This window comes from Epinephelus lanceolatus, chromosome 12 (assembly GCF_041903045.1).
Source record: "Epinephelus lanceolatus isolate andai-2023 chromosome 12, ASM4190304v1, whole genome shotgun sequence".
In the NCBI taxonomy this organism is placed as follows: Eukaryota; Metazoa; Chordata; class Actinopteri; order Perciformes; family Serranidae; genus Epinephelus; species Epinephelus lanceolatus.
This window is the reverse complement of record NC_135745.1, coordinates 9704694-9718142: the sequence shown is the minus strand read 5'-3', so window position 1 is coordinate 9718142 and position 13449 is coordinate 9704694. Positions and strand designations below refer to the sequence as shown.

At 39.5% G+C, this 13449-nt stretch overlaps 1 protein-coding gene across 10 annotated transcripts in view; it reads left to right on the top strand.

Moving 5' to 3' along the window:
- The window catches only part of ctnnd2b (catenin (cadherin-associated protein), delta 2b), a 218064-nt gene that overhangs the window by 176943 nt on the left and 27672 nt on the right, over positions 1-13449 (top strand). For all 10 annotated transcript variants that reach the window (XM_033650653.2, XM_033650660.2, XM_078172937.1 and 7 more), the window contains one exon: positions 6450-6636. In XM_033650653.2, the coding sequence (XP_033506544.2) occupies positions 6450-6636 (187 nt within the window). The remainder of the gene's footprint in view (positions 1-6449; positions 6637-13449) is intronic.

The following is a 13449-nucleotide window of genomic DNA, read 5'->3' as shown; positions in this document are numbered from 1 at the left end:
CAAAGGCACCCTGCTATCTTCGAGGTCAAACCATCAGTGTGGGCTCTTTAGAGATGTTGCATACATAACCTGAATACAAGCAGCCCCATAAGGTGCTTACACCATGGGTTGCTTGTTCAGACCCACAGTATTTTTGTTTTATTGTTTGTTAGGTTTGAGAATTTTGGCACAAACACACACACACACACACACACACAAAGCTGGAAGATGCTTTTCCAGGCTGCATGTACAGGTGAACTTGCACCAGTTTTGTTAAGAGACCAAGCAACGGGCTACTTTATAGACGCACAGATTTTAGGCAAAATGGTCACAGGTTTTTTCTTCTCTGTTGCTGACTAACCACTTGGCAGGAGTTGGGTCAACCAATCAGCTGTGTGTGTATGTGTAGACCAGCAGAGATGTATTCTCAGAGATCCAGCCTTACTCACATCTATTTTGTCATAGATGTCAAAACCCTCTGGTGACCACATTTATTATCGAACCCACAGCCAGTACCCTCCTAACTTTAATGCCTTTGGAAAAGGCAAACAAACAAACAACAACAAAAAAACACCCATTTTGTAAAAATGTCCTCTCTCTAAAGGTCTCATGAACAAAGTATTTCACACAAGGACATGAGTCCACAAAAGAACTCAAAAAGACATCAGGAGAACTGGGGAACAAAAGGCAAAAAAGAGATCAAGTGGTGAACAAAGAGAAGTGCCACGGTGTTGCAGAAGAGAGAAATGTGACAGGGGAATGAAGATACGGTGCAAATGAGAGATGGGGAATGGCTTCAGAAACAAAGAGAGATAGCCAACATATTCATTTCCCCTCCCTCCATAGAACAGTGCATTCATAACCTCCTGCTGCCACTCATGATGTAAGGCTGAGGCAATTAACCTCCTTCATCTGTCATACTCTCATGGCTTTGTGTGTGTTTGTGTATGTCTGTGTGTGTGTGCCTCCACGTTCATGTGTATTAGCATGCATTAATGTGAGGGTACATGTAGTGTTTATTCTGTTTGTGTGAGCCAGTTTGTGTGTTTGTGAGGGTGTGTTTCAGATCAAAGATAAAATCCCACTGCCTTTCACCTCAGGGAGATGATGTCATTCTCTGCACAGCAAGAAGTGATTCTGGCAAACAGCTGACTTTACTCACAATAATAAAAAAAAAGAGAAAAAAATCATCTTCTTCTTGCAGCTGCTGCAGCATGACATCATGTGTCATGCGTTACATTTCTCCTCATATAATAAATGCTTATTAATTGCTTAAAATTGATGCAACTGATGCATACTAGGCACATCCTCCTCAGTGGGAGATTTTATTATTAATATGAGAATTCGTTTGGTTAATTACATACATATTTTAGTTTGTTTAGAGCAAGTTTACCATGGGGACCACCATTGATAACAACAACAAAAAACTGTTTTTAGATGCCACTTAGTTACAGGAGATAAAAATAGATAATTATACTATTTGATTGCAAAAGCCATCCATTTTTATGGCATTATTTCTGATTGTGCTGATTTAATAAACCATTTAGAAAAGTCAGAGTAGCATTAGCATTCACGTTTACAGGATAAAGCTAATATGTGACAAAGACTTTCATAACAATAGGATTTTGAATGCTGTGCCTCAATAATTTTCCACAGGACATCAAATGCATTATATTCAGTAAATGTATTCCCATTTTGCAGGATGCAACCCGTTCTCATTTCCAGAGCAGCAAATACAACAGCCTGGTCAGTGTCCCTTGGCTATTGTTACCGACACACAAGGCACCTTATAATGTCTGAATGAGATGCACTGGGCTTTTCACCAATGGTGTAGCAGAGGGTATACACAGCATATTAACCTCTTTCTATGGCTCCTACAGTTTACCCACCTATCAGACAAAAAGCCATTGGAATATGTAGGAGAGTTTATCCACTTCCTCTTCTGTAACCTACCCGTCTACTTAGTAGTACACCCACCTCATCAGCTACCACTACACCTCTGCTTTTAACTAACTCTAATGTAATCCCTCTCGTGGCAGTTACATAGTAGAAAGAGCGTGAGAGTCGGAATTTGGAGGGATGGAGGAAAGGGTGGTAGATAGGTCTAACCCACACCAGACTTTCACCCAGGAGACCAGTGACTGACTGTTTTGGGGTTTTTTTCAACTACGTAACAAAGTCGCCAAGTACAATACTTGTCAAGTTACAGTACCAAACATAGATGACAAAACCCACTTGTTCCATAAAGCTAAAGTTGTTTTGGTAATGAGACCTACATTTCCCTTGAAGACAGAAGTTTATTTTGTGTTTATTGAGGGGAAATGGACAAGAAAACTGACATGTCCAAAACTGACAAGGGAGGGTACCCACAGTAGAGCATCGTATTTGCAACATAGGGCCACTGACCAAGTGAGGTAAGACAAGATAAGATAAGATAAGATAAGATAAGATAAGATAATCCTTTTTTCTTACCATAACAGGGAAATCTTCAACATGACAGTAGCAGAGGAATAACGCAAACAGGAAGTATCAGTAAAAAAAAAAAAAAAAAAAAAATCACAAAGCACAAATAAGAAGGTATTGGTAAGAAGACAAGACAGGTTGGTGTAAGTAAACTGTACAACGCAAAGAGCAATATAAAAAAGCAAACAGTATAAAAAACAAAAGCAATATAAGAGAAGCAAAATATAATAAAGAGACAGGCTGAATGACTGATTTCTCATTATTGACTGATTGTTGCCGTATTTGATGAACTGGGAGTTAGAACATGTTGATGAGATTCATTATTTCTATCCCAATAAGCAGACTTAGTGTTATTTAAAAATAAACCAGTGTTTGTGATTGTAGCCAGCTTGTCAGATAGTCAGATTGTCTTTTTTTAATTTTTTTTTTTTGTCCTAAAAATTTAAAGGTCGATTCCATGCATTCCGCTCTAGGTTTTTTAAATGGAAACGCCCACTCAGCCGTTAGCAAAAAGCAGTGACATAGATAAGAGCACTGATATTAGTAACTGAAAGGATCACCCAAAAAAATCTATATCAGTTTCAGTGTATGCTATATTAGGAATATTTTCTTAAAAGCCACAAGAAGAATTTCACCTGGCTGAACGCTAGAGTTGCTTGTCTACCGCTGCCCCAATCGATCGGTTTGTTTGTGTTATTGTGGGACTATTGTGGCACCCACAACACTTTGTTTAGCTCCAGTGCTGGTTCGGAGGTTACAAGAAATAGCTAATTTGGTTTGATAACACACAATGATCAAAAAAGGCTTGCCTCAGTCACATAGCAGCACATCAAAGCCGGGCTAGGTTTTTTTACGTATAGCAACGTCATCATGCAGAAACCTATGTCAGGTCACGTGGGAAAATGTGTTTAGAAGGGCTTTGTAAAATAGCATTCTAACATTAAAACATATGTACTTTGACCAGAATTTGAATGTGTGGTTTTAAATACATAAAGAATGCTGTCTGGAAGCAACAGGATGATGTAATGACTTAAAAAAGATATATCCCGCCCTTTAAGTTTAAAGGGTTGATTTACCAAAATTACAAAGTTACATATTGTCTGACTTTCTGTGTGGTGCTTCTTCATCTATTACTCATAAGTGCTGTGTTGTAGGCTACGATGTAGCACCTATAATTACCATGACCTGAGAATCTAATCAGAGAAAACAGTACGACAAGTCTTTATCAGCAACATTCGCTGATGTGGAACTCAAGGTTAGCTAGAATTATTACATGTCACATCAAATGTCAAGGTTATCAAAAATCCAGCGTGCCTTCTTTGCCCTCTTAAGCAGCAGATAAGATGAGACGGAGAGAGGACACTTTTGCTAACGTGACAGGCCCAGCTAATTACCGCCATGAAGCCAGAAGCTAGTCATTTAGAAACTCCTTCTGACCACAAACAGACATTGCCCCGCACAAACACACCGCGTCCAAATGGCTGACGGAGTTAAGACTGATTTGTCGAGGGGGCTTAGATGCACACAAACACATGCACATGCACACAAATTCATACAAACCCACAAAGACAGATAACAGAAGCTGTAATTACACAGTTGCTGTTCAGCCGGGGGTGAACAACACGGCACTTAAGAGAGGACGCCTTATTCCAAACACACAGACACACAGATCTAAGGATAGGACGTTTTACCTCTATTACAGCTATAATTACAACCATAAAGGAGAAGGGTAGATAAGTGCAGATATGACTAGAGGTGGACCACTCTCAAATGCACACATATAATTATCTGAGTACATAGATTAGGACATAGACACTCTGCAAGACAAAGGTCAACAATGATTATGATGTGTTGCATAGATCCTCAAGGTTATCGCAATGTGTAAGTGTTTGTATGTGTGTCTGTGTGTGTGTGTGTGTATACGAACCACTCAAGAAATCAAGTCTATTGCAGTAAAATGTGCTGATTTGCCTCTTACCCTCTCTGTCCTTTTCTTGAAAGGCTCAAACAGATGCATGTATGTGTGGGGGAGAGCGAATCTCTCTAGAGAGGGACAGCTTTTGTCTATTCAGTGGCCAGTATGTGTGTGTTTGCAGCAACTGGCAAAAAGAGTGAACAGTAATCGGCAGACAGGAGAAAACTCACTCCATTTCCTTGGTTGGCTGGTCACTGTATGTTGAATTCAGGTGAGGATTAAGAGCAGCAGAAAGGTGCAGCGGAATTTTGTGGAAGTGATTTACTGCCTCCGGTATTTCTTCTGGGGTTTTTTTTCCACTGCTCTCAATTAATTACAGCAGCACAGCGGTACAATAAATTAAAGGTTATGTTTTGAAATATTAGAACAACATTTGAAATGCATCACTCGTGTTAATAATTAAAGATGCAGGATGCTAAGTGGGGGTTGTGTGTGTGTGTGTGTGTGTGTGTGTCTGCATAATTGTGATGTGTGTATTTTTTAATTTTTAAAAAAAAATATATAGTGTATGATGGTCTGTAGTAGCCCATGGATAATAATAGTAAAACTGTTAAAAACAGTTGTTAATCAGGGCCAGATAAGCCTTGGGACAAAAAGTGAGTTGTGTTTAGAGGACTACACATTGCTGTGAGTTCTGACAGTCAGGTCAACTGCCATCACCATACACCCAGAAAATAGAGACATCGAATGGTAACTCAACTCTTATAATAATGTGGGATAAACACAGCACTGATACCTCTTCCACCAAATTAGCTCTGGTTTTCTAACCTGTTCAGTTCAGGACACTCGGAACCTTGGTGCTATCTAGCAAACCAGTCTGCTTTTCCACCAGATTTGAGCAGAGCCATTGAAATCAAGGATGTGTAATCAATGGAGGGTATTGTACAAAGTAAACAGTTGTAGCAAGATGGCAGATTGCATTGATTACCTGCAGGCTATTGTTCTGTCATTACAAATATTTGTCTTAATCTTAAAAAACAATATGGACCAACTAATATGACTCTGTTGTATTACTTTTACCTGCAAGACTCCATCCTCTCTTTCTAGCATTTAAAATATGATACTATTTTTCCCTAGCTGGGAACCAACTTTTCGGTTTCCGAACCAATTTAGTTTTGGTGGACATGCTCCAAATGGCTCAAAATTAGGTGTAGGGACTGGAACACTACCCCATCCATGTTAGTGGAAAAGGGGTATGAGTGTACAGGAGCTGACGTTGATGTAGCAGGTGTTGAAATTACATCATCCCAAACCAACGTTTGTTCTGTCAGGAACACTCTCGTCAAAGACTTAACCATTTATTGCAACAAATGAAAATACAGTTATGTTTGGCGCCGAGGGCTCTGCTCTTGAGGTGCTCCCTTGATTAGACAAGCAGCATGCTATGCCAAAACAGGGGGCGCAATGCAGGAAACCCCCTGGGTTTACAAGAGTGGGCCCAAGCAAGACATTAAATACCATTTTGACCTTAGAGCCATGTTAGGACTCTGACTTAGAAAGGTGGAGGCTGGGGTGGTAGAGGTAAAGCTTTGCCAGCAGCAGAGGTGTGTAGCATCATTGGTGTAGCAGGGATCAGTGAGTAGGAAGCCATATTTAAATGGACCGCCTTGTGTGGGAATGGGCTGTGATTGGTGTGTGACTGATTAGAAACAATGATCCAATCAGCTGACTGTCAGCTGATTACAGATGGGGCGTGTGACTTCCATGTCCTGCATGAACTAACATGACGCTTCATATTCCTTACTGTGGCACGTCAAAATGACTTTCATGTCAAAGGGCTGTTGTGCTAGTTTTGAGAGCACATGTTTGAAAGCAGGCTTCCAGACTGCTGTAAAGCAAGTAAGTCAAGACTGCAGTAACTGTCTGTGTTGCTGCGTGTGTTTGATCAAGCTGCTCACTAAAAACCTACTAAATATTTCAATGCTTTCTACCCTGGAGTTGTCTGTCTGTCTCTCCTCCTGTCTGCCTCCACTGTTTTTTCCTTCTTCTGTGGATTGGTTTTGACGTCCTGTCTCCCTGCTGTCCTCTTCAGGTGTTTTGTGGAACCTGTCGTCATGTGACGCACTGAAGATGCCCATCATCCAGGATGCCCTTGCCGTGCTGACCAACGCTGTGATCATCCCCCACTCAGGCTGGGACACCTCCCCGCATACACAGGAGGACCGCAAGCTGCACCTACATTCCTCCCAGGTCCTCCGCAATGCCACAGGCTGCCTCCGGTCAGTGTCACTGTCACAGAGATATTTTTTGTATGTTTTGTCTTTCTTATTGTGTGGTCTTTACATTAAGTATTTATTGCCACAGAGAAATGACAGATTCACTCACTTTGTGCAGTGTATTGCTGTTCACAGGGTGCTATTACCAACCACATTCAAACAGAGAAAAAAAGTCTCTCTTAGTTCACAACAGTCTGGTATTTTTAGATAGTAGTGTATGTTATTTTTACCACTGTACACACAGAGAACTGTCAGACTTAGCTGCATTTAAGATGACTCACCACTTGGCTTTAGAGCTGCTGTGGCTTTTCGTTTTTTACACTTGAGACATGATGCTAGTCATACAGTGCAGTCTGGAAGTAGTAGGACTGTGACACATATTGTTTGTTATTTTAGCTCTGTCCTAAAGCCCATTGGATATTTAAAAAGAAAAACAGTGACAAAAAAAAAAATTAAGTGTCGCCTTTTTGTTTTCAATTCATTTCTACTTTATATTATTCATTCATTCATACATATATTACTCAAATGTACGTCAGGGTCAGGGTCCTGATCTTGCATGTGGTCAATACGGTACTGGATTGTAGTTTTTATTTTTTGTTTGGAATTACGGATTTTTATCAGTGCCTCTACACTTTTAGCAATATAGCATTAGATGTTATTGGCTGTGTTTTTCATCATTTGGTTTGTCCCCCATTGGGGAATAAATGACCTATTCTTAAAACAATTCAGGTATGGAAAAAAGTGCTGTTTCTCCACCTCATGTAACACTTCTTACTGATAACCATTTTCTTTGCCACTTATGGGCAGTGCGACAAGCTGTAAACTGCAGAGTGTATAAAAATAATGGCTGTAGCCATCGTGGCATCACCCATTGGTTTGTGGATTTCTGTTCTGAGAAACAAAATGTACTTAAAATTTGTGCTGAACAAGGCATTTTTAGGAAATCACTTTATGATTTAGGAAATCATAAAGTGAAAACACACTGAAATTGTGACAACTATCTATCTCTCTCTCTCTCTCTCTCCACATATATATATATATATATATATATATATATATATGTGTGTGTGTAGATATATAATCTGCGGTTCTGCCATGGTTATGTTGCCTGAGTAAGATTGTCACTGTGGTACAGCCTTGTCAACTGATGGCACCATCTGTCACTTATTACGCATAACTTTAAGACTCAATAAAGAATTGAAATGGGTGAGTTATATAAATTAACCCCCAAACCAAAACAAAGTAGTGTTTTTAGTACCAGGCTGTTTATTTCTGCTCTAAAGTTGGGCATTTTATCATGGGAGTCCATGGGGATTGACTCGCTTTTGGAACCAGCCTCAAGTGGCCATTAGAGGAACTGCAGTTTTTGGTACCTACGCATTAGCTTAATTTTTAGCCCTGGAGGTTGCTGTTTGCTTCAAACACAACATTGACATGCTGTAATTTTATAAGGGTAATACGGCAAACATTTTAGCAAGCAGTCACCGGTGTAAAATTCACTGACAAGGGTAACATTCACATTTATTTGGAGTCATGTTTGTGTCTACCTGACAAATGTAAATCAAATTTTCACACACTGGTCTCTCTTAAACTAAAACTCTTAAACAAATCTGGCTCTTTAGCAGCTAAAATGTTCCAGCACATTCTTAAGATAGTTACTAACTTTACGTATCTGTTGTATGTTGCTGGGTAGGTAGCGTACTGTGGGTTTAGCAGAGCTTTACCACTGAAAACTGTGGCCTGCTGCATCTGAAAATTACACTGATGAGAGCCGTGAGACTGTATAATATAAGCTAAAAATGCTAAAACCCTCTGTAGAGCTACAAGGAAACTGCAACCAGACCTGTTTTGTATAGGGGTCGTCATTTTTGTTGAAGTAATATTGATCATAGCAGCTTTAAGTATAGTACAAACACTTGCATAATTACATTAAAGATATTATAATGAATTTCTCTTGCCAGTAGGAGATGAGCTACATATCGCCATTAGCTACTGATTGATTGCAGTAATGTGCAGTGCAGTATAACCTGTCACTTATTTCCCTACAAAAATGCGCTACAACGCCTCATCTCTGAGACGTATAAATATGCCCACTATTAGCTTATTTGTCTTTGTTGTGGATATTAATTGGTTTGGCTCACTCATTCTAGTTATGAATTTGAAACACAAAAGGGTGAGAATTAGGAAAAGACATGTTTGATATTGGTGGTTACAGACTAAACTCACAGACTAATACATCATCTGCCTTTTAAACACCATTATTATACAACATAGTGTGTACTAGCTGTTTTTGGACAATTGACCAATCAGAGCGTTGTTGGTAGGATTTAGAGTGTTGATGTCGTCTTCCTACATAGCTTTTTAGCTACACAGCAACAGCCATGCAGTGGACTGAAAATGGCATCTGCAGGAAGGATATTTAACATACGTTTAAAGTTGCTAATGATCGGTTGGATTTAAAAAACACATACGCACACACCTACTCCCATTAAAAAGTTGTCTGTAGTAAGAAGCTGATTAACCCTTAGAGACCCATCATAGACCCATTTTGTCTTTTTTATGGGAGCAGTGGAACTTCAAGGAGAGACCTGATGATTATTTAAAAATGCAACTCAGCATGGTGTGTCACGATTTTCTAGTAATGAATCTGTAATAAAGATTGTCTTTTGGGTAGGTGTCTCATATGCTGTTGGAGCAATTTCATGGCATGATATTATTTGTTTAGGTGCTAAATTTAAGCATTTTGTACCACTTGAGAGTTGATAAAAATCAGTCAAAAATCTTTTTGAAATATGACACTAAGGTACCTTAAGACCTTAAGCAACACCATATAAGAGTCCATGCTGTAATTTGGTCAAAAACTTTTAGACATTTTGAGATTTCTGTAAGAACTGCTTGTTTGGCAATTGGATGACGAGCATTACTATTCTTGAAAGTGGTGAGAAACCCTATCATTGTCAATATTCCTATAAAAGGCATACATCCTCTTAGTGTTGCACAGTATACTGCTACTAAAATAGTACCGCAGTACTAGAGTATTCCAAACGGTACTATACTGCATTTGGAAAATACCGGTACTTTGAAATTGATTCAATTCATTAATTTAGTTAAATTATTTTACTCATTTATGCACACAAACGCCTTTCTTGTTCCTATTGGAGCACAGATTACACAAGTGGTGTGTAAGACAACACCTGTATCAACATTCGCAGCTGGCACACGTGAAAAAAGACAAGAGAAAGTCTGCCTCGCAAAGGGAGACAACACGAGACAACACAAACTTGGTGGAACATTTGAGTTACCAAACCGTGACATCCGTACCGAGGTACTTACCAAACCATGGTTTTTTTGGTACCGTTACACCCCTACTATTTATTGTTCTAAAGGTTTGTATCCAAAAGGACTTTTCCTTAGGAAAAGTACCGAAGAGTATCGAAAACTATCGAAATTCATATTGGTATTGGTACCGAAACAAAGATTTTGGTATCGTGACAACACTACATCCTCTAAAGACTCCAGGTCTCTACTTTGTGATTGTAAAGTTTCACAAGGCTGTGATTTCTAGAGGTCACAATAGGTCATCTTACACAGTGAGGCCAACTTTAAAAAATGGTGTCACTACAATGAAATGGCTACTATGGGGACTAATATCATCACACATGAATACAACTGGGCTCATTTAATCCACAAGCACCTCAGCTTTCCAGTCATACCCAATTTATGCAATTCTAAGACCGTTAAGGGACCCCAGTATGCAGAAATGTTTTTTGCCAAAACTGCATGGTATTGGCCATGTAAAGGGGAGACTTGAGCTCACCCATAGACCCCATTTTCCCAGTTTAAGGGACCCCTTTGAAAATGGCCATGGCAGTTGTTCCCTCCCCACAATTTTTGTCTATCTTTGGAGCATTTTTTTGCCCCCTCCCTGACAATCCAACATGACATGGTTGGTACAGATGGATTCCTTAGGTTGTCTTGTCTCACACAATACCAGTAACTGACGTGACACTGATGTAGGTCAAGATTGCCGTCAGTCCTGCGTGTTTCTTAGAGTTTAGAAGACTTTAAAGACTTTAAAGTAGATATAGCTAATCATTAGATATTTATACACATTAAAGTTGTATTGGTGTGATGCTTTTCAAAACTACGCAGGCATGCATGATGAAATTTCCGTGGCTTAGACTGAGCTCATAAATATTTCTCACAGAGACATGTCGGCTGTGTACCAGACATTTTTTGATGTGCTACTGGTTCCCCTCCATCAAACATTTCAGCACCAAAAGAAAAAAAAAACACATCTTCCAGACAGAATAATGACAACGTAGCCTGAAACATTCACAAACTCTATGTGTAATTGCCTTTTTCCTTGTCTCTCATTGCATAGTTATCTTGCATATTATATTTCTGCAGACATATACTATGTTGTACAATAGAACAAATAAGTACATTTTAATTATGTGACAATTCACTATAACTTTAAAACTCTAAAACAGTGTTATACATATGTCTGTATGTCGTATTATAATGTTTTCCTCTTGAGGATGTGGCAAAAGTTGAGCAAGAGCAGAATGGGACTGCTGCCATGACTACATTTGCATCTCTGTCGGCAAGGTTATCTGGCTTCCTGTTTATGTGTGTGTGTGTGTATGTGTGTGTCACTGTTTGTCTCTCTGTCTAACGACATGTGTGGTCCATTAATCTCAACTGCAATATGTCTGCTCACCTGCATGTCAGTGAAAATAAACTACACATATTGGGTGCTTGGGTCACTCCTAATGCTGTACGTGTGTGAAAACGCACACATCTGGCACTGTGTGGGTTTTTCAAGTCTGGTGTGTGTGTGTGTGTGTGTGTGTGTGTAGTGTGTGGGAGTGTGTGAGTGTTGCAGGAGATAGCTTTGTGTGGATCAGCTCCCTAAACTCGAAGGGCTAATTCATCTTTCTCACGCCTCGTTAGGGAATGCTGGGAGTCTGATTAAAGATTGAATATTTCATGGCGGGTTTGGTATATCGCCGGCCACCTGCTCTCTCCCGCTCTCTCTCTCACTCTCTCTCTTTCTTCCCCCATCTCCCATTATCCTCCTCGCTTTCTCATTTTCTCTCCCTCCCTCGTTCCATCTCCATCTCGCTTTATTACTCCATTTCTCCTCTCTCCATCATATTATCCCTCCCCTTATCCCTTTCTTCTTCTGTCTCGCCCTGTCTCTGCCTCGCTGTCTCTCGCTTTCACAAACACACACATATTCTCCCTCTGCTTACTCACTGCTTGTTTCACTCCCTGTGTGTGCATATGCTGTTGTGCCAACTAACGGGAACTGCTGAAACTTGTGCTGCTAGAAAGCTGAATATGAATTAGGTGCGTTGAATTTGCAGATGTGACACAAATTCCGCAGTAACTAATGGAGAGCATGTTTGTTATTTACTGTACTTACAAGCTGATCAGAAACATTAATACCACCCAGACGTGTAAAAGATGTCTCCAAGACGCAAAAGTAATCTTTACACCCCCAACATGTAGCTACATCAGTATTGCAGTCTACTTACAGGGACTCGCCTTGTGATCATAGCAGCTGAATCCACACTGAATCACCAATCGTTCTCCCTGTCTCGCTTAAATGACAAAAAGAAAGCGGCTTCTGCAACTCTTTCAATCATACATAGTAAGGCAGCAGATGTTGTAGCATTTGTCTGATCCATTCTCAACACCTGTATTGAATGCTGTGTTTGAGGGAGAGAGCACAGTTAATACAAGGGCCTGTGAGCTCCAGCCACCTAGTTTGTGCTAATTTAGTTCAAATTTTGTTTGAGATTACGCACTACTAAAGTAAAATGTTCTATATATTCTGCTTATTAACTGATCTAGAGGCCCCTTTGATATCTAAGTTTTGTGTCATGTTGTGTATTTGTAAATGTTATAATTTGAGACCATTGCAAACACACTAAAAAGGGCTTTAGAGTGCATGTGCCACATTCTTCACATAAATTGGGATCTATTTAATAAAAAAGACTTGATGAGGGAATGTATGTGATCTAACTTTGACCCATGTGTACTAACATTTTAGAGACAGAGGAAAATTTGCAATGCTCATGGTGAGGTTTTGATTGATTTCAAATTGATACGTATAATAGTTCATATAGTTTTTATTTTTTATAGTTTTTGTGTGTAAGTCACTGAGAAGTCTATAAAACAAAGCAAGTGACAGATCTCACACAATTATTACACTCCATATTCTCATTATGAGTTCTTGTAATACAGGCCATTACCATGACAAAATAGTTTTACTATCAAGCTCCCATTTTCAGATAATATCCCAGAGTGGGGGATACCACTGGTTGTCGTTATCATTTTGGCAAGGTGTGAAGCAAACAGCCTGATTGATGTGAACATATAAATACTGCAGTGACACTCGATCAGTGCCATGACTCACTGCAAAGAACCGTTGAACAGGCTAATTTCTGTGCATCAGCATTCATAAGGTGCTTTGCATTGACCATTTATGGTTAAATGTGGGTGTGTTGAGGTCAGAATATGAGGCTGAGCCACATGCAGATAATACCAATTCGATTCAGGATTTCTAAAAAGGAAATTATACACTGACAGGCATACACAACATTTTATAAACCAAAATATTTTTCGCACATGTATATTCCATCATTTGTACATTTGCAAACATTTAGTTTTATGAATGAGGCCCCAGGTGTATGTCTGTGCTTTGTATTTTATTCCCACAGGTGCACAGGAATCTCCCATAGCTGTATCCATTAGCAGGTGTGCTGAAGGAAAGAGATTATCTGGAGGGATAATTGTCAGGCTAGC